The sequence below is a fragment of the Panthera onca genome, chromosome D3, assembly GCF_046562875.1.
Source record: "Panthera onca isolate mPanOnc1 chromosome D3, mPanOnc1 haplotype 2, whole genome shotgun sequence".
NCBI classification, from domain to species: Eukaryota; Metazoa; Chordata; class Mammalia; order Carnivora; family Felidae; genus Panthera; species Panthera onca.
Window position 1 is genome coordinate 23,591,104 of NC_138350.1, and position 23,545 is coordinate 23,614,648.

A 23,545-nucleotide genomic window follows, 5' to 3' on the forward strand; every position below is an offset into this window, starting at 1 on the left:
CTGGAGCTGTCAGTCTGCTGTGGGGCCTGTCTGCCCACAAGCCGGTGCTGCTGTCGCCTGCCTCCTTCCACACTGTCTGGACAGGGGTCCCATTCAGGGCCCCCACCCAGGACTGTGCGCATGTGCAGCTCAGTACCAGGAGAACCCAGACCTCTGTATCAGACCCAGACGCAGTCCATTCAGAGAAAACTGTCCCCATCTCCAGGCTACAATTCCAGAGACTTCCCTCTCCTCACGACCAAGGTCACTCTTCACCAAGTCCCGGCAAGTCTTCTGTCCCGTTCTCTCCGTGCTGTCTCCTCATCTGCATTAGCATGCACAGCCCCATCCCCTGTGACGCAGGCCTACCTCTGCACATTCATCGGAGGCTCCTCAGCAGAGAATGTATGGCAGGTGCTTATAGCCGACATGAGCCGTGCTTTCCTCGGGTGGGGCCCTCCCCAGCCTGCCTTCCACATCTCTCCCCAGCCTTGTTCTCCGCTGACCTCACGGGCCTCCTCTGCCCGGGCCAGGCCCTCCCCAGCCCTCACCAGCCAGGGCGGCCTCCTGGCAGGGCCCTCGTCATGTCCTGGGTGGGCACCGCCACCCTCTGGGGCTGACATTTTAGGCTTCTGTGGTGATGTCATATTTAATACCACCTCGTTCAGTAAGGGATTCTTAGGTACATTTTCTGAGTACACCGTTGTAAGCTTGCGAGCAGGCCCGGACTCCTAACTTCTCTGGCTTCCCCCCAGTCCACAGTCTTCCTGGCTGATGGAGAAGCTGTCACCTGGTGAGGGAGAATGACTCCCAATAGCAGGGCCACATGACGCTGACTGCCCCTCGTAGAGATCAGAATTTATTGTCAGAGAAGACACCCATGCTGCCTTCGGGGACATGACATCACCCACGTTTAGGCTGGGGCCCCCGATAAGGTCTTGCAGGGAGAGTTCACAGAGTCCGTACAAAGACCCTTCCAGTGACGCCTCTCTGAATGGCCTCCAGCCTCGGCATTACAGCTCTCACTGGCCCAGGACCCCTCTGTTCATTCTGATTCCCGCGTGTGCATGCTGTCGTGACCGGGGGCTTGTCCGAGAGTGGTGTGGGTCCCGGGGAAGCCAGGGACCTATGGGGTGACAGCCAGCAGAGACTTATCGGGGGCTTGGGCCCCCGGCAGCTGGAGTCCCAAGAGGGCCTCTGAGGGTGCGGCCTGTATCTCATCCACCAAATGCCTGGTGACCCTGGACCAGCCGAGAGTGGGCCCGGTTTTGCACATGGCAGTAGCCCAAGCCCCCACATTGCCCACGTGTCGGGCAGGGAGGCCCCCGCTGAGCAGTGAGTGGTTGTCTCTGGTAAGGCTGCTGACCCATCAGCAAGGTCGGGGCACTGCCATCCAGGGCAGCTTCCCGGGGCCGCCTCCACCTGCAGGGCCAGGGGGGCCCTCAGCATGGCCACAGTGGGTGGGGACTCCCACCAGGCCCAGGGGACTCCCAAGCCCTCAGGCACCCGGCCCTCCTTGCCTCCCTGGGCCCACCCAGAAATTCATCACACAGTGTGACACAGCCCACTTCCTCCTCCCTGGGTTATACAGTGATTCCTTACCCCTTCTTGGGCAATAGCTCTTAAAGTGAACAGCAAGCAAATTGGCCTAATAGTTTTTATCTCTGCTTTCTTTCGATGCATCTAGAATTTTTAAAAAGTGAAAGAGCCACAGGGGGGTGTGTACGGACTGAATGTCCCGCCGGGCACATGTCACTTTGGGTTAGCTGAGTGCCTTCTGCAGCCTCGGTCGAGCGCCCACAGCAGCACGTCAGACGGATTAGGCGCGCACATTCACTCCTGCAGAGCACAGGCCAGCGGGGGTGGGGGTGACGGGCGTCTGGCTGTGACTGTCCCAGAGCCAGGGCCAGGGCCAGGGCCAGGCCGGCAGCCGGACGCCCCGTGCTCTCGCTCAGTCTTCTCCCCGGGTAGGCTCCGGGTGGCGTCCCCTTGTGTGGCAGCGGCCTTGGCTTCGTCTCTGTTCACACTCAGCCTGGGCCCAGTAACGGTGTCACAGAGGAATCACGCCTACACTGCTCTTAGGGTTTCCGGACCAATGTGGCATCCTCTGGCCTGGCCCTCGGTGGTAAATGACTCACAGGGCTCTTTCTGGAACAATTCCCTGCCTCCCATAGACCTACTGGGGCCAGCCCTGGTCTTCGTGGGACACTCCCCTCCTTGACAGGTGACCTGGTCTCTCACCCTGCCCTGCTGACTTAAAAAGACCGGCCCCCTGGGGCGCCTGGGTGGCTCAGTCAGTTGAGTGTCCGCCTCTTAATTTCAGCTCAGGTCATGATCCCAGGGTCATGGGATTGAGCCCCGCGTCGGGCTCTGCGTTCAGTTTGAGATTCTCTCTCTCCCCCTCTGCCCTTCCCCCACTCGCATACACTCTCTAAAAATAAAATAAAACACAGGACTGGCTCCCAACCTCCCCCTTGGGTGGGGCCCGTGAGGCGGACAGAAGCCCCCACGGGGTGGTGCTCCCGTGGGCAGCGCCCCAAGCCACCACCCACGCTCCCCACATGGACGCTTTGGGCCTGCCCGGTGCTTCCTGGGTACATCCGTGTACGTGGCTCGGCAACGCCCGGTGCAGGCAGGTCCCCACCTGCCGGGCCCCGGCTCAGGTGTCCACGCTTCCCGACAGGGCCTGATGCACTCCAGCGGCCCCGTGGGCCGGCACCGGCAGCTGGTCCTGGTCCTGGAGGGGGAGCTCTACCTCATCCCCTTCGCCCTCCTGAAGGGAAGCTCCTCCAACGAGTACCTGTACGAGCGCTTCGCCCTCATCGCCGTGCCGTCCATCCGCTCCCTCAGCCCGCAGGCCAAGGTAAGCCTCGCGCCCGCCGCGGTGCCTCGCGGTGGGGTGGGCGCCCGGAGGACGGTCTTCCTGGCCAGCCTGGGCTCCTGGGGGTTAGGGTGTGATACCTTCACAATGTTAATTTTGTCGTTTGCGGCCCGGTAGGTTGGCCTGGGAGTAGATCCGTCCGGAGGTCGGGGGGCAGCCCTCCTGACCCCTGACCGTCCTTTGCTGTCCCAGGAAGCCGTGATGTGTGTCATTTTTCTCCAGATGTCTTTGCCGTGACATCAAGGTTGGGAGCTACTCGGAGGCACCGGGTCAGGCCCGAGGCCAGGCTGAGTATCTGAGGAACGTGGTTTCCCCCGGCGCCCCCGACCTCATGCTGACCGGGCGCTGAGTCTGCCCACGGCGGAGGGGGCGCAGACAGGGCTGGCGGACACATGAGATTACCGTCAAGTGGAAATGGGTCTCACAGGCCAACGAAAGAACTGAGCACAAACGAGGTGGCTTTCAGGGGACAGACAGGGATTTGGGTCTCATTCCGCACAAGAGTCAGCGTGAGAAGCGATGTCCACAAAAATCAAGAGGGCGACAGTAGGCCATCCACAGAGTCATGGGTCTCACCCCACAGCCACCCTCGGCCCGTCCGCCTGATTGGAGAGCCTTCCAGCCAACCCCGATCCTCTTCCCCTTCTCCAAACCCGCAGACCCTCACGGCCCCCGACCCGCCGGGCATGCACTCTGGCGGCCCAGCTGCCCTGCCCAGTCTTCAAACTTGAAAATGGCCTCAAGTGCCGGCACTCTCGGAGCCCCACAGAGCCGGCTCAGACGGGGCCCCTCCTAGTGGGAGAAGGTGACTCGTTTAGGAACCCAAACCCCACACCCTGGGTGTGGACAGCCCCCTTGGGATCTGCCTTCGCCCCTGTTGACCTTGGTCATTGACATGGTTCAAACCAGGTCAGCTTCTGCCTCGCGGGGCTTGGGAAACCTTAGTTGTTTGACCGTTTTCGGTGGCTGGATTGTAACCTTCTCATGGAACAGAATTAGTTCGAAGTGAAAGAAATTATTTCCTCTGAGTATTTTGTGTGGCCGTGGCTGACTCTGAACCCCAGATGCGAAGGGAGCTGGCCCCGTTGGACACTGTCCCGCACGGAGGGCCTCTCGCTGCACCTGCTGCCAGAGGCACCCTGAGGGGCAGAGGCGGCCCGTGTTGAGAGAGCTTCGTGCTGATGACAACAGTGAGCTGGCTGTTTGCCACCGTAGCCAGGAAGAGGGAGAGGCCCGTCTCCTGCCCGACGCCCGGCAGGCGCTTCTCCTGCCGAGTCCGAGGTATCCACGTAGTGGAGCCACCAGCAAGTTATTCTGAAATAACTTGATACTTGATGTTTCCCCCCACAGCATCGAAAGGCACCTCTGGGGGGCAACCAGAACTTCGCTGGACTTTGTGCGATTTTATTTTATTTTTTTTTTTTTAATTTTTTTTAACGTTTATTTATTTTTGAGACAGAGAGAGACAAAGCATGAACAGGGGAGGGGCAGAGAGAGAGGGAGACACAGAATCCGAAACAGGCTCCAGGCTCCGAGCTGTCAGCACAGCTCCCGACGCGGGGCTCGAACTCACAGACAGTGAGATCATGACCTGAGCCGAAGTCAGACGCCCAACCGACCGAGCCACCCAGGCGCCCCTGTGCGATTTTATAATCCAGTGATGTTTCTATTTTGCAGCACAGGGAGCAGAGGCCAGCCGTGATCTCTCCAGTACAGAGTGTGTGAAGTTAGCTCTGGCTCCGCCGAGACTGACTTGCCTTTGGTCACTCCCAGAGCCCTGACTCCTCGGGAATGAGTGTCCCCCTTATTTCAGGGCCCGCAGGGAGGTCTGCGGGAGTGAGACGCGTGACGCAGGCGGGTACCACATGCCCTCACCTCCTGCCCCTGGGCCCCCAGGGCTTCACAAACGGGAGAGGCCCTTTCTCCCGTTCGGTCCCAACTGTCGAGAGCTTGTCACATGGAGAATCGCCGTGTGATTCTCCGTGAGATGAGCACCCGGGTCTAAAAGGTGTGGAACGTTTGAGCGAACGAGGTCAGTGGGAGAACAGGTGCAGCCGAGCTGGGCCCAGCCCTGCACTGCCCGGAAGCCTGCGGCCGAGCCGGCTGCCGCCGCTGGGGCAGCGGGCCACCGTCTGACGGGTGGCCCGCTGGTCTGTCTTCCCTCCCTAGTCTCACCTGAGGAAGAACCCGCCCACGTCCTCCAGCTCCACGTCCATGGCGGCCGTGGTCGGTAACCCCAAGCTCCCGCCGGCGGTGATGGACAGGTGGCTGTGGGGGCCGATGCCGTCGGCTGAGGAGGAAGCCTACATGGTGTCAGAGCTGCTGGGCTGCCAGCCCCTGGTGGGCAGCGTGGCCACCAAGGAGAGGGTCATGAGCGCCCTGACCCAGGCCGAGTGCGTCCACTTCGCCACCCACATCTCTTGGAAACTGTCGGCCTTGGTCCTCACCCCCGGCGCTGACGGCAACCCGGCCGGCGGCAAGAGCTCCTTCGGCCACCCTTACACGATCCCCGAGTCCCTGCGGGTGCAGGACGACGCCAGCGACGGGGACAGCATCTCAGACTGCCCGCCCCTGCAGGAGCTGCTGCTCACGGCCGCCGACGTCCTGGACCTGCGGCTTCCCGTGAAGCTGGTGGTCCTCGGCTCCTCTCAGGAGTCCCACAGCAAGGTCACGGCGGACGGGGTCGTCGCGCTGACGCGGGCCTTCCTGGCTGCCGGCGCGCAGTGTGTCCTCGTGTCCCTGTGGCCCGTGCCTGTGGCCGCTTCCAAGATGTTTCTCCACGCCCTCTACTCGTCCCTGCTGAACGGCCTGAAAGCCAGCGCTGCCCTGGGGGAGGCCATGAAGGCGGTGCAGAGCAGCAAGGCCTTCTCGCACCCATCCAACTGGGCAGGTAGGAGCACGGGCCGCTGGTGGACCCCGGGGCTCGGTCCTCACGGCCAGCCCCCCGCTGGGGGTGAGGAGGGCAGCGCGGGGCCCCGAGGAGGCGCAGGGAGAGGGCAGTGTTTGCGGAGACTCTGGCCTTCTGCCAAGTCGGTCATTTACCCCCATGGTGTTAAGGTGGTCTTTTTGACGAGGGAGCCGCAGAATAGTTTGCCATTGGAGCATGAGGGTCGACCTTTCCTGAGACGTACGTGTATGCTGGACGACCCATTTTATGGCACCTTCGCGTGAAGTCCCTTGAGGGACTGTAGGAAAGAGCCGTGTGGTAGAAGGACCCTGGGTTTGGTCATTGGGAGACCTGGGCTTGACCTAGCCCCACGCCTGGGCTCTGTGACCGGAGCCTCACCCTTCCTGGAGCTCAGCGCCCTCACTGGTCACAAGAGGGTGAGAACTGCTCGTCCGTGTGTGGACCGTCTGGGGAGGGGGCGGGTTCAGTGTCTGTGACACGTGTGCTACGACAGCACGTGCTCTGGGCGGACCTGCCATGGGCTTGGAGGTCTGGGAGCGAGGGGACAGTGTCGTCTGTGACATGTGGTCACAGGTGGGACAGGGGCTGACCTGGGGACCCTCCCGTGCGGGAAGCCCTCCCTGGCAGACTGCCAGCACCAAGAGTCCGCCCCGCCCCCCAGCCTCACCCAGCAAGGGCCACGTCGCTGACGCACCCCACGATGTGTCAGCCTGTGGCTGTCTCTCAGGGGCGGCCCCTGCACCTCCCAGGATGCTCCAGAGCAAAGGCCAAGTTCCCATCAGTGCCGTAGCAATGGGACCGACCCGTAAACAGAGTGTCTTAGTCTCGAGAAACAGAAATGGCAAACACACCCCTTTCAAACATTTATATATCGTTTTAATCCACGTATACGTTTAAAAACCGGGAACAAGATGGCTTTCGCCTCACCCTTCCTCTCCAAATAAGTCGGGTTTGCGTCTGCCGACAGGGGTGGCGCCATCTTGCAAAGGAGGGGAGGCCCGAGGCGGACCGGCAGCGGCGAGGGCCAGCGGTGGTGCCCGGCCACCAAGCCGTGTTGTTCAGAAATGGAAACGTTTGCTTGCTTCATGCAGCGGCACAGCCGTAGCGTTTTCCTAAAAGGTGTCCGGAAGGAACAGGACAGAAGCTACCGTTTCCTCATGCAGCTGAAGACAAACCTCCTGGCAGCGGCTGTTCCGCGGGGGGAGGGCCGGGGGCCGGGCTGTGCTGTTCAACTGCTTCCCCACCGGGAGCCGCGGCAAGCAGGGCCGATGGCGGCAGCCCCATGACGGCTGGCGGCACTGACATCTGCTTCTGTGTGCTCCCCACAGTCAGAGGGGCTTGGGCCCCCGTGCTTGGCGCTTCTTCCTGACGGCACCCTGCGCCTCTCTGGGGGATCCCTCCCCCCCATCTTCCCAACGTGTTTATGGATGTGGCGTCTTTGTCCTTGTTTTAGCGACGGACAACACACAAGTCACCGCTCAGTGCTGGGGACAGCGGTGTCTGAATGGTGCTGCCCTGCTCACCTTAAAAACAGCCCTGCCTCCTTCGTGCCCTTGGAAATCCCCTTTTCTCCATTATCTGGGGGCAGCTTGGCCCTCAGCTTGCTTGGTGGCTCGAGGAGACCCCTCCCTCCCTCCCCCAGGCACTGTGTGGGTCCCCCCGCCCCGGCTGCCTGCTCGTTCCTTCGGCTAGAGAAGGGTGCCTCCTGCCCCGCGGCTGGTGGCCCCGTCCCCGGACATGTTCCAGACAGACACAGGGGTGTCTCCGGTGTTCCTGGGGATGGTGGCCAAGCCAGGGAAGGGGCCCCGGCCCGTCAGCCCAGGGACCCCCACGGCCTCTTCCTGCCCTCACTTCCTGTGCAGCAGGAGGACGGAGGTACTTCCCCGAGTGCCCACCGCTCCCCGAGCAGCGAAACAGTATCAGTTCCTAAAAGGGAGGGGCCAGAAAGGCACCTTAGGGTCCCCCGGTGAGTTAGACATCCCCGCCGTCCGTCCTTCCGCTTTGCCGCGTGGGCCCCTCTTGGCCCGGCGGCTGTGAGGTACCGAGGTGAGGGCGGGCTCAGAGACGCCCTCCTTGGTTCTCCGCAGGGTTCCTGCTCATCGGGAGCGACGTTAAGCTCAACAGCCCCTCGTCGCTCATCGGCCAGGCCCTCACGGAGATCCTCCAGCACCCGGAGCGCGCACGGGACGCCCTGCGAGTGCTGCTGCACCTGGTAAGCGCCTCACCCAGGCTCCCGGGGGCGGACGCCCTCGAGAGGAGGGGAGACTGTGGCGTTTCCCTGGCACCGGGGGACACGAGCAGGTGGAGGGGGCACCGTCCCCAGACGTCCACGGGTTGAGCCAATTGGTCGAGTGGCAGGCACGACACGTGTCCCGGGCACGGCTGTGGCAGTCTTTGCCGAGGTCCTGGGGCCCACGTCGCGGCTGCTTCTGGGCCATGTGGCCTTGGGCAACTCGCCTGGCTCGCTGAGCCTCAGTTTCCTCATCCGGAAGGGGGGATAAAACTTTGAATTTTTCAAGGTCATCGGGAGGATTAGAGAACAGGTGAGTAGCTGGAACACAGTAGGGTCCTAGTGGCTGAGAGGTGGTATTTTAGAGTCAAACGGCACGGGCCTTCCCTGAAATTGGGTTGGAGGAAGAGTCCAGCGCTGACCCTGCATTTGGCCAATCCCAGCCTCTGTGGGGCCGGCGCAAGGGTATAGACAGAGGCTCCACATCAGCGTCCACACATTTAAAAGTTACACGTCGGGCCAAGAAGCAGTGACACAACATCCCTTCCGCTCTCCCACTTGGTAACCTGGAAGGCGGCTTCTAACAATTTAGAACCGTCAGCCTCCATGGAGCTCTGCGCAGGGAAGACCGGCCCCGCCCCAGCCCGGGGGGTCCACGTGGGTGGACAGTCCATGCCACATCCACGCTCTTTCCAGACCCGATGCAAACAGCTGCCCGCTGCCACCCCGGAGGACAGAGGTGCACACGCCATGGCTCTGTCCGAGCTCGAGAGACAGAGGACGTGGGGCCCTGGGATCCACACAGGCCCTGGGAGCAGGCTGGGGGCTTTGAGCAGGGAGCTTACTTTGGGGGCCGGGTTCCGGTGGGCACGTCCACTCAGCTGGGCACGCTTATTGCCCCCATGGGCCCGGGGCCCGGGCGGGGGCGCTCAGTGCGATCCTGGTGGTAGGTCGGTCCTGTACGTTTCCTGAGCTCAGGGTCTGCCTGACATCAGTGTGTGGCCAGGTAGGAAGGAGGTCACCTGCAAACCCCAGGCGGCCCACGGGCCAGACTTGAGGCAGCCCACACCGCCTGCTCCAGGGTAGCTGAGCTCACTGCTCTGAGAATTTGGGGAGACTCTCCCGGCTGATTCGGACCTGTGCCTGGAAACCGCACAGAGTGATTCGGCTGCTCGGCTTAGGACCCTCTCCGGCCCCGTCGCCCCCCCACCCCCACCCCCCGAGTCCCCTCCTTCCTTGCTGCGGCCCCCAAGCTGCTTTTCTGAGAGAACCGAAGTGCTCTCTCTACCCCTTTGGCTTTCTTCTCCCAGACCAGGCTTGGAGCCAGAGCCAGGTCTCTCCACTCCCCACTCAGCCCTGCGGCCCCTCAGGCACATTTAAGGGCTGTCTCTTCTTTCTTGGCTTCGTTTCCCAGGGTGAGTACAGGGGCCATGGGTCAAGTTCACCAGCCCTTGCCTCCTAACTACCCTGGGTGCCCCCCGGGCCCCAGTGGGCAGCATGTCTCCAAGGCGTGCCAGCCAGCCAGCTGGTTGTCCTGCCCAGGAACACTCCTGTCCTGCCTGTGAGGTCAGTTCCCAGCATCCCAGGGTCGTACTGTGAGAAAATTCTCAGGTGACATCCTGGACGGCTCTTCTGCCCCTCCAGTGATGTCACACATGCCCCAGGGCACACGGGATCTCCGGAGGGACGGAGCTTTCCCCTAAGGAGAGAAACCTGCAGGGAGGCCGGAGGCTGTGGGAGGTGCTCACGGGAGAGCGGACTCAGTAGTGACTGGACACACTGAGCCCAGCGTGTGCCAGGCATGGCTTTGGCCCTGGCAGGTGGGAGGGGGACCTGAGGTAGAAGGGGAGGCATAGGTTCTAGAGGTCACTGCCGAGGGATGAAGGGGGAGTCGGGCACGGGGAAGAAGGGCGCCGCCAGCCAGAGCCCCACGATGGGGACCGCTTGCTGTGTGTGAGGTGTGTGGGCCAGCGAAGAGGGTTCGGGGGCCTAAAGGTTTGTCCTAGTGATGGGGCACCGCTACACGGTTTGAGGCAGCCCTGAGAGCGGGTTTTAGATGAGTCATTTGAGTGTCTGTGGGGGAGAGCCGGGAGCAGAAGAGTGGGCTCGGGAGGGGCCAGAATTCTTCCGAGTCTCCTGGCCCTCGCTGGCATGGACCGGAACCTTCTTTCCCTTCGTGCCCTCCCCTGCGAGAAGCCGGGCCGCTGCTGCAGTGTCAAGATCCCCAGGCCTGGGCACCCAGGGGGCAGCAGGCAGCCGCGTACTGGCTTCACACCTTAGGCTTTGTGTGTCCCCAGAGCCACCGGGAGAGAAACCGGGGCTGGCCCCTGCCCCTGCCCGGAGTGGCCCTTCACTCCCCCTCGCCCTTGCAGGTGGAGAAGTCCCTGCAGCGCATCCAGAACGGGCAGCGCAACGCCATGTACACGTCCCAGCAGAGCGTGGAGAACAAAGTGGGCGGCATCCCCGGCTGGCAGGCCCTCCTTACCGCCGTGGGCTTCCGGCTGGATCCCCCTGCCAGCGGCCTGCCCGCAGCGGTCTTCTTCCCGACCTCCGACCCGGGCGACCGGCTCCAGCATTGCAGCAGCACGATCCAGTCCCTGCTGGGTGAGCCTCACGGTCCCTGCATTCATAGGGATGCTGGCTCTCACAGCTGGAAAGGAGCGAGTGTCCCAAAACATGGCAGGGTCGCAGACACAGACCTCTCCTCACGTGGAGGAGATCTGAAATAGCAAAGCATTCTCTGCCCCAGCAGGGCACGGCCCTGGCTCTGCCTCTTCCTGGAGTCACACGGAGGAAGGCTGGGCAGACAGTAGCTGCCTTAATATTTCCTTGGCAGCTTCGGATCACAGCCAGATTCATTGGCTGTGTGGCCAAACCCCAGCATCAAGCAGGCTGCAGGCGCTCAGAGCTGACTTTTGTGTATCACTCAGAGGAGGTGATGCTGCCTGAGCCAGGGCTGGGATCCCAGGAACGTGACCACACACCTGGAGGATTGCAGCAGGGGCAGGACTGGCCTTTCTCTGAGCCCCTTCTCTCCTTTCTCAAGTCAGACATAGACCCACATGCCTGGCTGTCCCACACTTTTGAAAATGCCACTGACGCAGAGCGTCTCAGGCTCTTAGCCTGGGGAGGGCTATGAGTGCAGAGGCTCTTCTGGGTAACACGCACCTTCTTCTTGGTTTAGGTCTGCCCAACCCTGCCCTCCAAGCCCTCTGCAAGCTCATCACTGCCTCGGAGACTGGCGAGCAGCTCATCAGCCGGGTGAGTTGAGCTAGCTAGGGCGGCTGAGCCCAGGCCTGAGGGCTGTGCCAAGCTGGAAAGACGGGGTGATTTGGCCCTAAATAGGAATCTGCAAGTAACACTGTCTTTTGCTTTTTTCAGCCTTTGGGATTAGAAAGAAAAGGCGAGGGCTGGGGGTGAAACGGCCCCCCAGGCATGTGCATGCACAGGGGGCAGATGCTTGTGCTGTCCCCCCGGGCACTGGGTTCCGAGAGCAGTAAGGCATCAGAGGATGCCTAAGGGGCCCCTGTCCCCTGCAGTCTCAGGCCATTTCCTGAACTATTCAGTGGCCTCCTGCACCTTGTCATCCCCAACCGCCAGCTTTTTCTGCTGACAAGTGTTAGAGCCACATTCCCTCAGCCAGCAGGTATAGGGCTAGCCTGCCAGGTCCACTACAGGTGTCCAGATCAGAGTACGAACCCTGCCTGAAACAAAGTAGCCACAGCTGTGAACACAAAGTCAGCTCTAATGCAAGATATTGGTTAGCAGGTTTTTAAAAATGTGCTTTCTTTGAAGGGAACATAGATCTAATTCAGCAATCAGGAAGAGTCTAACTCTCAGTATCATGTAGGCCCTTCCCAACTTGGCCTCAGAGCTCCTGACCTTCCTACTGCCAGTGAGGGTCTGGAACAAGGGGAAGAAGTGACATGGTGAACCCCAGGGTGACCGCTGTGTGTGGGAGGGCTTCCAGATGGTATAGTGACCATGAATTACACAGGACAGTTGTCTCTGGTCATCTTGTAGTGTAATAATTTGAAAAAACAATATATATTATTTATCAGCTTTCATGTTAAATGTTAATGTTTCTGTGCAGAAATAAAGCTGTTCTGTCTAGGATTAACCTCTGAAAATCTGAGTGCCTGGAGCCCCACACCTACCTGGGGTTGTTTCCAGCCCAGATCTGGAACACCGTAGCTCAATGACATGGCCCCTTCTTTAGTTCCTGCTCGCTCTGCAGTAAGCGTGTTACATCTCCTTGTCGGAGAGAATCAGGAAGGCACTTCTAGAACGTCCTGAACCCAGGAGGGCTGGAAGCCTGTGCTCTACAAGAAAGAGAATTCTAGAATTACATCTGCAGGGCAAGGCTGAGTCCCAAAACCCAGCTGCTTGATTTCTTGCTTTGGGTGGCATCACAGGGACTTTCTGCCTCCTATCCCGCTGGGCCCCAGGCACCATGTCCGGGGCTGCCCCCCCATGGCCGGCAGACGGTGGATATTTCTTGAGTCACTCTGGAACCACGGACGTTTCTAGAGTGGCCTATACATGGCCTGTGCACCCCCTCCCCCCGCCTCCCACCCGAGTCCTGCCTGCCCTGCTCCTCTCCTGGCAAGGAAGGGCAGGGCCTGGCTACCCCTGACCGCGTCTGGCCTGGTGTGGCTGTTTGTTTTCCTGTGTGTCCCTGCTGACTCTCGCTCCTCTCCCCTCCCGGTCAGAGCCGCGGGCCTGGTGTGGCGCTTCCTAAAGCAGTAAGCAGCTCGTGTTGCATAACAACCTGTGCTTGAGTCTAAACTCTCTTCTTTCTCTCTCTTTTTCTTTCTTTTTCTTATAATCTGCTGGCCGAAGGCTGTTAAAAATATGGTTGGAATGGTGAGTAACTACTTTAAGTAGCAACTGTTGTCAGGTGAGCCCCTGCACCCGCCACCCCCGCGTCCCCTGGGCCCGCTGTGAGCTCAGGCGCACGTGCTGTGGGAGCCCCGTGCACCTGCCCACACGCGCCCCGGGCTGGGCTGACCCCGGCCGCTGGCCACCACCTCGCGCGACTGCCCTCTTCCTCTGCTCTGGCTCCCCCTTTCCTGCTCCACCCTTCTTGTGTTCTTGATTTGACCTCTCAAGCTCCACCAGAACAGCAGGGGAGGAAGTGACTTTAAGTGAGTGACCCTGACCCGAGTCGCCACGGGCACTCGAATGGGTCGTGTGGGTTCTTCTGTGAGCGCTAAGGCTCTAGAACATACCTTCACCATGTAACTCGAGATCATCAAGAGGGTTCTAATAAAGACTAACGAGGGGGCCGGCCAGTCCTACAACCCACCCCTCTTCTAGCCCCCGAACCCCAGCACCAGTGCGCAGAGGGAAGAGGTGCGTCTGCCCTGACCTGTGACCCCCCCCCCCCCCCGAGCCTCCCCAGAGGAGCCAAGACGGTAGGCGTGAGGTGCCATACAAGGAACTTCCAGTGCTGGGCACGTGTGAGGTCATTAGGGATGACAGCACCAGGTGACGCAGAAGTGATACAGGGGACAAATCGCAGGCGGGCTGGAGGGGACAGAGGTGCTGGGAAGGCACAGGGCTCACCTGTTCTTGTCCCTCAGCTCCACCAGGTGCTGGTTCAGCTGCAGGCGGGCGAGAAGGAGCAGGACTTCGCCTCGGCCCCCATCCAGGTGTCCATCAGCGTCCAGCTGTGGCGGCTCCCGGGCTGTCATGAGTTCCTGGCGGCTCTAGGTAGGACGGGGCACCCTTCGCCCACGTCTTCACTCCCGTTTTTCAAAACCCTGTTTCTCCCGGTTTCTACTGGAGAAGGCTGGTAGATTCTTAGGGGTCTTTGTGTTTTCTTAGCTGTTTTGTTATGTAAAGATGGTTCAAAGATTCCAGCACTTTAGCCCAGTTTCCAAACGGCCCTCCAGCCTGGTTCCATCTCCCCTACCTACCTTTTGGTCTCATCTCTCATTTCTAGGCGTCATCTTAATCTAAACGCGCTAGCTTTCAGCACCATTGGGGATCAAGCCATGATTAAAAGCTAAAGAAAACAAAGTCACAAAATAAGGGTTTTAGGGTCGGTCTCTATCCTACTGTTGAAACTCCGTTAGATTTGTTAGATTTGGTGCTGGGGACCTAGAACTGCACGCACCAGGATTCTTGTGCACCCAGATGCTTTCTGTTCCTTTTGTGACACTGAAACATGGCTGAGGCAGCTTGACATCATTGCTCCTTTACTAGATGTGTTTCTGGATACGAAAACCACAAGAGGCTGTAGGCTGCTCTCCTGTCCCACTTAAGTGCCTGTGTGATTTGCCCGGGAGCCATTCCCTCCACCAGCTTCTCTGCGAACGCCTGGGTCCTGTGAGGCAAGGTGCTAGGCTCTGGGGGTGCAGCACTGAGCAGAGGACCGTGCGCTCCTAGAGTTGTCAGCCTGGTGGGCAGATATGGTAGACACTTGGCCTAAGGGGAGCACCTTAGGTCACAGGCAGAAGCATTAGGGTCCTAGCGATGGCTGCAGGGGTAGGAGGCAGGGAGGCAGGGGGGTGTCTTCAGGGGGAAAGACCCAGGCAGAGGGAAGAGTCATCGGTGAGCATATGTGTGAGGCACCCATGCTGGTGCAGGAGGCACAGGGACAGATGAGGCCACGGGAAGGCCTTTGTCTGAACCTGAGGGAGCGGGGGTTCCGGAGGATGACACAGCTTCAAGTCACTGTCACGGGGACCAGGCCATCCGACATGGCAGAGCAGCCAGTCCTTAGGCAGTTTTCTTCTGCTTGTGAAACCTGGATATTCAGCATAAGGCCTCATTTATAACCCATTTTGCAGGTGACCTTTCCCGGCCCGCCTCAACTTAGGGCTGGCTCCATTTGCTTTTTTGTTTTTTAATTATTATTTTTTAATGTTTATTTATTTTGAGAGAGAGAGAGAGGGAGAGACAGAATCCCAAGCAGGCTCCATGCTCTCAGCACAGAGCCCGACGCAGGGCTCGATCTCACGAAGGGTGAGATCATGACCTGAGCCAAAATCAAGAGTCGGACACTTAACCGACTGAGCCACCCAGGCGCCCCTGGCTCCGTTTGCTTTTAATGGGGGAACCCCCAAAGCCCCATAGGGACTCTGAATCTCTATAAGTCAATGCTCTGACATCCTTTATGATTTGTACTCTTTCTGTGGACTTAAAGCACAGTCTTCTTGGTATAAACATAGCAAATTAATATCTAAGTAAATATAGTCAGTAGCAGTTAGCCAGGTCCACACTCTGGAGGAATCTCGTTTGACCTCTAGGACAGGCCTGTCCCTGGAGCAGTGACACAGGACCCAGGTGAGGGAAGACGGAGCCAAGACCTTTCTTTGTAAAGGAAAAGCTGTCTTCCTCATGCAGGGCCCACACCTCCTCCCTTCAGTGTGGGTCTGACAGCCAGCCCTCCTCACTGGTGAACTGGATATTTCCAAGTGGATTGTTAGCTCTCCTCGGTGTTGGGAATTGTGGGTAATTTCCTACTTCCTGGCGCTTTCCAAATCCACTGATATTCAAGGGGCGACCCAGTGTGCCTGGACTGGGACCGGAGGAGGAAAAGTCTCTCCAGGCTGGGCATCTGGACAAGTGACTCCCTCACTCTTGAGGGCTCTGAGGCACCGGGTGCCCTCTTTCCAGCCCTCAGCACCCAGCAGGAGCCATCACAACCCATCACAGGGCTGTTGGCTATTTACTTCAGTGCTGTCGGAGGAACCAAGTCACATCGTTCTGCTAAAAGTAGAGGTTTCTAAGCAAAATCTTACATTTAATATGAGTTGGTTATTCGCCCTGAAATGCTGAGTTCTCGGAGACCTTCCTACTGCTTCCAGGGACTGTTTATTTCTGAGTCCAGAGGGGAAAATGTCTCAGAGCAACCGGAAGGCCGAGGTAGCTCCTCAAGTGAACCGAATTCCCACAGGAATTAGCGCCAGACCCGTATCAGAACCCTGGAGTAAGAATGAAAACGTAGACACCCTTCTGCTTTGGTGAACACAGCATGCAGGCTACGGCAGATTGTACGTCAGAGGAGGGAAGGGCCCGGGATCACAGGTGCCTGCCCCCTGGACCGTCGGCACTAAGTGCTTCCGCGGTTGCAGGCGGCGCTCAGTGATCTGCTGCGGGAGGCCGGACGCGGACGTTGGGTGCCGAGGGCTCTGCGGGCCCTACATCCTGTCTGTGCACACAGCCTTTGGCCACGGCGTCTGCGTTTGGCTCCTTCTTCCCGTGCGCCTCCCAGGGAGAAGTGCGCCGGGTGCCTTTGCGAGGTCTCTAATAAGTCTCCGTGCGCTGGTGGCAGCTCGGTAGCTCGCCTCCTGCTCGGGCGGCTCCTGCCCTTTGCTGTGCCCGCTTCACGTCTCAGTAGAGCCGTTGGTGTCAGGGAGCGGTCCCCCTGGACTTCAGCAGAACAGAGCGCAGTCCCAGTGGGGTGGCTCGGCCCAGAAAGCAGACGCTCCGTCGTCAGGCGCCGCTCGTTTCCACGCCCTTGGTGGCAGACGCTGAGCACGTGTGAAGACACCGCCCCTGCCCTTAAGAAGCCTCCACCTTCCCGGGCACCAGCTTTAAGTGTTGGACCCCGGGCCGAATGGAGTGGCCGGTTTTTGTCCCTCTTCAAGTCTTTTTTAAGTGCATCGGTTCTTGGAAGGAATGAGCCCGACTGATTGGGACCAGGGGCTCTCGGGAACACAGCTGAGGGCGGGAAAGCTGCCGGTGCTCCAGGACGGGCAGAAGGGGGGCAGCCAGGCCTCCAGGTGCACACTCTGCACTCGGGAGGGGGGGGACCCGCACCTGCACCCGGGGCCGCCCCAGGCTGGGCGCTTGCTGAGGGGCCCGCGGGGCTTCCCGTGAGACCGTCCAAGGAGCCCCAACGGCTCTCAGCCTTTTCCAGACGTGGACTCTTCCCTACGGAAGCAGATGTTTACATTCTTTGCTCCCCTAGGGTTCGATCTCTGTGAAGTGGGTCAGGAGGAAGTAATCCTGAAAACCGGGAAACAAGCCAACCGGCGAACCGTGCACTTTGCCCTGCAGTCTCTGCTCGCGCTCTTCGGTAAGCGCCTCTCCCCCGCCGCCCCCTCCATGCCGCCCCCCGCGCGCCCGGGGTGCAGACGCCCGTGCCAGCCTGGCTGCATCTTGGGAAGGGAAGGAAAAGTGAACATGTAGTTTTGGCATAAGTGTTCGGAACTGTCCAAAGGCGGTCAACACACCAACTCATGGTCACAACGCGTGGTAGAGACAAGGTGTCGCCTAGCGCAGTGAAGATGACACGCAGAGGATGGGACGAGACGGGGTGGCAGCCGCTGACTTAGGGAGGGGCAGGTCCCGGTCATTCATGCTGGAGGCAGCTTTCAGTCCCCTGGGGGCACTCTGCCTGCCTGCCGCGCTCAGAGGGTGGTGCTGGCTGCCACTCAAAGACCGGATGCTGGCAAGGATGCTGGCCCTGGTCTGAAGGCAGAATCAACGGGATCTGCTGAAGGGTGTACGTCACAGGAAGGGAGGGTCGCAGGCAATACCTTGTTTGGGGGAACAAACGCCACCTTTTGCTGAGACCTTGGAAGTGGCAGGAGGAACGGGCCTGAGTTCCGTCTTGGACACGTTCAGTTCTGAAATGGCCGTTAGACACCTGTGCCGACGGCTGGTTACAGGAGTCTGAAGTTCAGGGAGAGGCCAGCGGGGAGAGGACTGTGTCCTGTGATCACTCTGGGGTTCACAGTTTGCAAAGACGAGGAGGTCCCGGGAAGGAGTGGTCAGTGAGGGCAGGGAGCGACCAACTGTGAACCTGGGCAGTGAACAGTGGGTTTGGCAGCATGGATGCTGCTGGTGACGTTTACAGGAACGAGGGAGGGCAGAGGTTCGAGTGGAGGGGGCTGGGGGCAGGGGGGAAGAAGGGGCTAGGGGAAGGGGGAGGAGGAAAGGCAACGCAGAGAGAGAGTGTAAATGACCCTGAGGGGACTGCTGGAATCCAGAAGGTAGTAGCTGTGGGTTCAGGACAGGGGGCAGCACAGACGGCCCACAGGCCCCGCTCAGAGCACGAGCCACGACACTTACCCTTCCCGGCGGGACCTCGTTCCCCAGGATTCCGGGGTAAATTCAGATCGTGTACACGCAGCACATACACAGCCCCCAGCTAGCTCCTGCGCGTAAGGGGATGCTTGTGACCTTGAAAAAAACATCGAAGCCACAGAGAATTCTAACTGCCCTCTGGGCACTTATGTCTTGTCTCAGATTCTACCGAGCTGCCCAAGCGCCTCAGCCTCGACAGCTCGTCCTCCCTGGAGTCTCTGGCCTCGGCCCAGTCCGTCTCCAATGCCCTGCCCCTGAGCTACCAGCACCCGCCCTTCTCCCCCACCGGTGCGGACAGCATCGCCTCGGACGCCATCTCCGTGTACAGCCTGAGCTCCATCGCCTCCTCCATGAGCTTCGTCTCCAAGCCCGAGGCGGGGTCGGAAGGCGGGGGCCCCCGCGGCCGGCAGGACTACGACCGGTCCAAGAACGCCTACCCGCAGCGGTCCACCCTGCCTCGGGGCCAGCTGTCCCCCCAGACCCGCCCTGCGGGCGGCAAAGATGAGGAAGAATACGAGGGCTTCTCCATCATCAGCACCGAGCCGTTGGCGGCCTACCCGGAAAACCGGAAGCTGCGCTTCTCGCCCGATCACAAGCAGTCGCGAGTGGGGACGGCCGGGGGCGTGAAGGTTTCGGTAAGCTCCAAGGGCAGCGTGAGCACACCCAACTCTCCGGTTAAAATGACTCTGATTCCCAGCCCCAACTCTCCCTTCCAAAAGGTTGGAAAACTAGCAAGTTCAGACACGGGAGAATCGGACCAGTCGAGCACAGAAACCGACAGCACCGTGAAATCCCAAGAAGAGAGCAACCCAAAGCTCGATCCACAAGAGTTGGCCCAGAAAATTCTAGAGGAGACGCAAAGTCATCTCATCGCGGTAGAGCGGCTGCAGAGGGGCGGCGGCCAGGGCAGCAAGAACAGTCACCCGGAGGACGGCAGCGGCCCCGGGCCCAACGGCGGGGCCGTCTTCAGGGCGTCAGAGACCAGCGCGTTCAGCAGGCCTCCCCTCTCGCACCCCAAGGGTCAGCCGTCACCGGTCGCTGCTAAACCAAAGCCCCCAGCCAGAAGCTCGTCCCTCCCCAAGGTGAGCTCAGGGTACAGCAGCCCCACCAGCTCGGAGGCGTCCGTCAAAGACAGCCCGAGCCAGCACGGGGGTCGGCCGTCGCCCGGCGCGGACTCCCACACCTCCCTCCCCGACCAGCCTCTCTTTAAACTCAAGTACCCCAGCTCTCCTTACAGTGCTCACATTTCCAAGTCGCCGAGGAACGTGTCCCCCAGCTCCGGCCATCAGTCTCCTGCCGGGAGCGCGCCGTCCCCGGCCCTCTCCTACTCGTCGGCCGGTTCTGCCCGCTCCAGTCCCGCCGACGCCCCCGACATAGACAAACTGAAGATGGCAGCCATCGACGAGAAGGTGCAGGCCGTGCACAACCTGAAGATGTTCTGGCAGAGCGCACCCCAGCATTCCGCGGGACCAGTGAAAATATTCCGGGGCCCCCCTGGGACGATGACTTCCAAAAGAGACGTCCTCAGTCTCCTAAATTTGTCTCCTCGGCACAACAAGAAGGAGGAAGGAGTGGACAAGCTGGAGCTTAAGGAACTGTCCATGCAGCAGCCTGGAGAAACGCCACAAAAGGCGCCTCCCAACGGCCACTGGCGCACGGAGACCACGGCACTGGGCACGCTGCCCCTGCCCGCGGGCCCGCCCGCACCGGCTCCCGCCCGCCCTTTCAGACTTCCCTCTGGCAACGGCTACAAGTTTCTGTCCCCGGGGAGATTCTTCCCCTCCTCCAAATGCTAGAGCGAGTCTCACAGCCGCGGGCTCGGGCTGCAGCAGCCGCGGAGACAGGCGCACGCTCACGGGCCCACGCCCGCACTCTGAGCGCGGGGGCCCCACCAGCCACGTCTCGTTGGGTGCTCCCTCGGGGCGTGGGCCGCCGCCGCACCCCCCGCGCCCCCATCCACGCGGCCGGCGGCCACCCTGGGCCAGAGCCACCACAAGCCAGAACTTCCGTGGTGTCGGTACCGGAGGCTCGTGGAATCTTCTACATGCTTCACCCAATGTTTACCTTGAACTCCCTGCTTCTCATCTCTGATGTGACTCTTCGACAGGATTTTTTTTACAAAACGGTCATGGTTCCGGGTGGGGAGAGGAAAGGGAGCACATATTTTGCTAAGAGGCATATATGCAGTACCTTTTATACACAAATACAAATAGAGCTTTTTTTTAAGGCTTTCAGGTGCTGGTTCGGGGAGGGATATATAAAATCTAAGTTGAATTCTACATGAAAGTGTGGTATTAGCCAAAAACAGAATGGTTTTTAAAATGCCAATGATTTGTAATTAAACTGTAGCAATTCTGGTCGAGTGATCGCGTAACATCACAGTAGCAATGCAATAAACTCACTGTCCAACAGCACTTCCGTCCTGAACTCCACAAACGTCCTTGGGGCCCCACTGTCAACCAAACTTGAATTTTCTAAAAAATTTTATGTAACTCTCTTCTCCAGGCATTTTAGAACTATGCAATTGTGATTTAAAATGCAACTTTGTGCTTTGAAAACATTATTGACCTTTTTTGTACGTGGATAAACAACTTGGTTTTATTACCGATAGTACTTTGCATTTATAGCTGTTATTTTTAAAAAGCTCAAATTTTTTAAAATGTCAAATTTTGAATAGTCATCAGTGAGTAATTATCAAGTTTGCGGGGGAGGGGGGAGGTTGAAATTATTCAGTTTCCTTGTAAGCAAAAAAAAAAAAAAAAAAAAAAAAAAAAAGAAATACACAGCTAACTAGATTTAACCAGAATGGAACTTCCAGCTCCTATTCCCTTCGGCAGCTGCTTTAATTTTATTCTCTTTTCCCAACTCCAGGCCTCTGCCACCTCTCCCATCTAGAGCTGTTCCCGGGCTCCCGCAGCCCCAGCACCCCATGTCTGTGAGCGGCACCCTCGTCATAGCGGGGACCACGCTGGACTATGTCCACGGCCTAAGAAGCCGGGGCGGGTGGGGGGGGGGGCGGCTTTTGCTGGGATTTACATCCAAACGGTTGCTGAGCAGGGACATAGATATTCCTGAAAGTGTTGTCCTGAACAAACAGGGTAGGCATCTCCTACAGCCGTGACCGTGAGCCCAGGTTCTCGTCAGCAAGGCTGTGACAAAAGACAGTCTAGGTGGGGGTAAGCATTCGGACTTCTAAAGAAAGAGATGAAATGCTAAAAATCACACTAGGACTAACTTTAGTTGGAGAATTTGAATACACCTCTTTTACAGAATTCTAAAATTAAAATCCTCCCGCCCTCCCCGTGGGCAGTGTCACACTGAGGTGGGCGGCCGCTGGGCCCGCAACGCCTGGAGTGCACGTGAGAGGCGTGGCGGGAGGGGCGCCAACATTAAGACCCCCAAGTAGAGTCTTTAGCCTCAGGTAGGATCTCACTTTCTCAGCACACACTGACCGCTTGCCCTGTCACTCGGTGGACCCTGAAGAGAGGGAAGGAGACTGTTTCCTCGGCGCGTTACTCCCCCCCGAGCCCCATCATCGGGCCTCTTTCGCCTTCACCCCGACAGACAGCGAGGGTGTCCCGTTCGCGCCCTGACCCCGACACTGGAAGACAGACACTTCACGAAGAAGCAATCACGAGGTTCTCGGTGTCAGGAGGGAAAAACCAAACGGTAATAGAAGTCCCAGAGTAGCCAACGAAAGCAAGTTCATAGCACTGTGCATTTAGATAGTGAAATCAGGTCCCCACAACAAACACAACACCTCAGAGTAAATTTCTGAATCCCGATGTAGATAGTCAGGCGGTTCCTTTCTTAGCCATCTCCGCCCTTTCCCAAGTGCCGAGTGGCCCTGGAGGACCGGCCTGGGGTGTGTGCTCCCTGTGTGAGCCCACGCACCCCCGTCCACCTCCAGGGCACGCCCCTACCACCCAGACCGCTTCCCGTGGCGATCGAGCCGGCTAGGAGGTCTCGTGGACCCTGACCTGGCGTTAGTCGTAACCACACTATTGTTTTAGGTTTCGTGTTGAAAAACCAAATGGTGTACGTGACCTTCTTTTTTTTTTTTTTTTTCCCTGTCCTAGAGATAAGCTTCAATGAAGGAAAGCTTAACATGATGAAACAATAAGGACCAATCTAAAAATCACTGTAGAATCGTCACTTGCTTATGTTTACTGTCTTGGTGTTTTCTTTATGAGTGAAATGGATGTCAAGTCACAGGAGATTTTTCAGGCTCCTCCACGGAAAAAAAAAAAAAACATGCACTTAAAAGTTATGTGAGACTGTATAATTCACAGATTTCTTTGTACAGATCAGGGGTTCGCAGACCGTGACCCACAGGCTGAATCTGGTCGGAGGCCTCGTTGTTTATAGCCATGAGATAGCAATGGATTTCACATGTTTAAATAGTTATAGAAGTACCTCCATAATATTCTCGATTTTGCCTCTCGGCCCACAAAGCCTACCATACCGGATGCCTGACCTTTTAAGAAAAAGTTTGCTGACTCCTGGTGCAGGAGACAGAAAACACAATTAGAATGTTTTGTTTCTACAGTGTAGGGAACGTGAGTGTCGAGTCGTGGATAAAGTTGGCATGCTTGGGAACCCTGAGCCATGGGGTAGAAGCAAAGGACTCCCGCACAGTCCGTGGCTCTTTGCCCCGCTTGGAATGATTCAACGGATGTGGGTGAAATGAATAAAACCATCTTTTCCTTACCGTGTGCAGAAAGCATTGGATACGTTTCGTTTTCAGCTCAGGAAACTGGAACGTCCTGCCCCCATCCTCCTCCATCAGATGCAGATACTCTGAGCACAAGCAATAAAATCTCCCTCCTCGGCATGACCACAAAGCAAGGGGTAGATCCCATCTGAATTCTCACCGGTTGGCGACCTTGTTAACAACCAAGTCGAAACACCAGGACAAAATGAGCTACTGAAACTTACGTTTTGATCCGCCTTGGCGTGTGGTGAAACGAAAATGTTGGCACTTCATCCTGTCTGATCCTCGCTGGGTCTCAGCAGGAGACAGGGTGCTGCACACGCTGTCCTTGTGTCCCAGTGAATCTGGGTAAGTGGTCATTGCAGCAAGTCCCCAGCACACGCCCGACCCTCCCCCCCACCCCACCCCCACCCCCGACCCCCCTGCCGCCTCCCACCGCCACTTGGTTAGTTACTGCTCAGTGTGGAAGAAATAGGGCCCGGTACTCTGGTTGCTTTCAGTAAGGAGGCAGAGGGTGAAAACGGTGTCAGTTTCATCCCATATTCTGTTGTTTCACCTGAAAGGATCGTTCACGTGGTTTGTGAGCTGGGCCCTTGCTTGTCACGGTTCTTTCAAAGATGTGAGGACACATGCGGTCACCTCTCCCCGCCTCAGACGCCTTCCCCACTTGGCACTCGCCCCCCACCCCCTTGTATGCCGTGTTAGCCATCCTTGGCCTAGATGGACTTTTTTTTTGTAAATTACAGTTTCCAGATGGCATTAAACTTTTTATATTACGAAATTTACCAT

The 23,545-nt window shown here is 58.5% G+C and overlaps 1 protein-coding gene across 4 annotated transcripts in view; it reads left to right on the forward strand.

Annotated features, from left to right (window-relative positions):
- The window catches only part of TTC28 (tetratricopeptide repeat domain 28), a 630,964-nt gene extending 607,926 nt beyond the window's left edge, over positions 1 to 23,038 (forward strand). For 3 of the 4 annotated variants that reach the window (XM_078435589.2, XM_078435591.2, XM_078435592.2), the window contains 9 exons: positions 2,663 to 2,842; positions 5,030 to 5,750; positions 7,856 to 7,980; positions 10,371 to 10,602; positions 11,183 to 11,259; positions 12,841 to 12,864; positions 13,584 to 13,713; positions 16,922 to 17,029; positions 18,205 to 23,038. In XM_078435589.2, coding sequence (XP_078291715.1) covers positions 2,663 to 2,842; positions 5,030 to 5,750; positions 7,856 to 7,980; positions 10,371 to 10,602; positions 11,183 to 11,259; positions 12,841 to 12,864; positions 13,584 to 13,713; positions 16,922 to 17,029; positions 18,205 to 19,838 — 3,231 coding nt within the window. In that variant the 3' untranslated portion in view covers positions 19,839 to 23,038. The remainder of the gene's footprint in view (positions 1 to 2,662; positions 2,843 to 5,029; positions 5,751 to 7,855; positions 7,981 to 10,370; positions 10,603 to 11,182; positions 11,260 to 12,840; positions 12,865 to 13,583; positions 13,714 to 16,921; positions 17,030 to 18,204) is intronic. The other variant, XM_078435590.2, reaches the window with a different exon arrangement.
- The last annotated feature ends 507 nt before the right edge of the window (positions 23,039 to 23,545 follow it).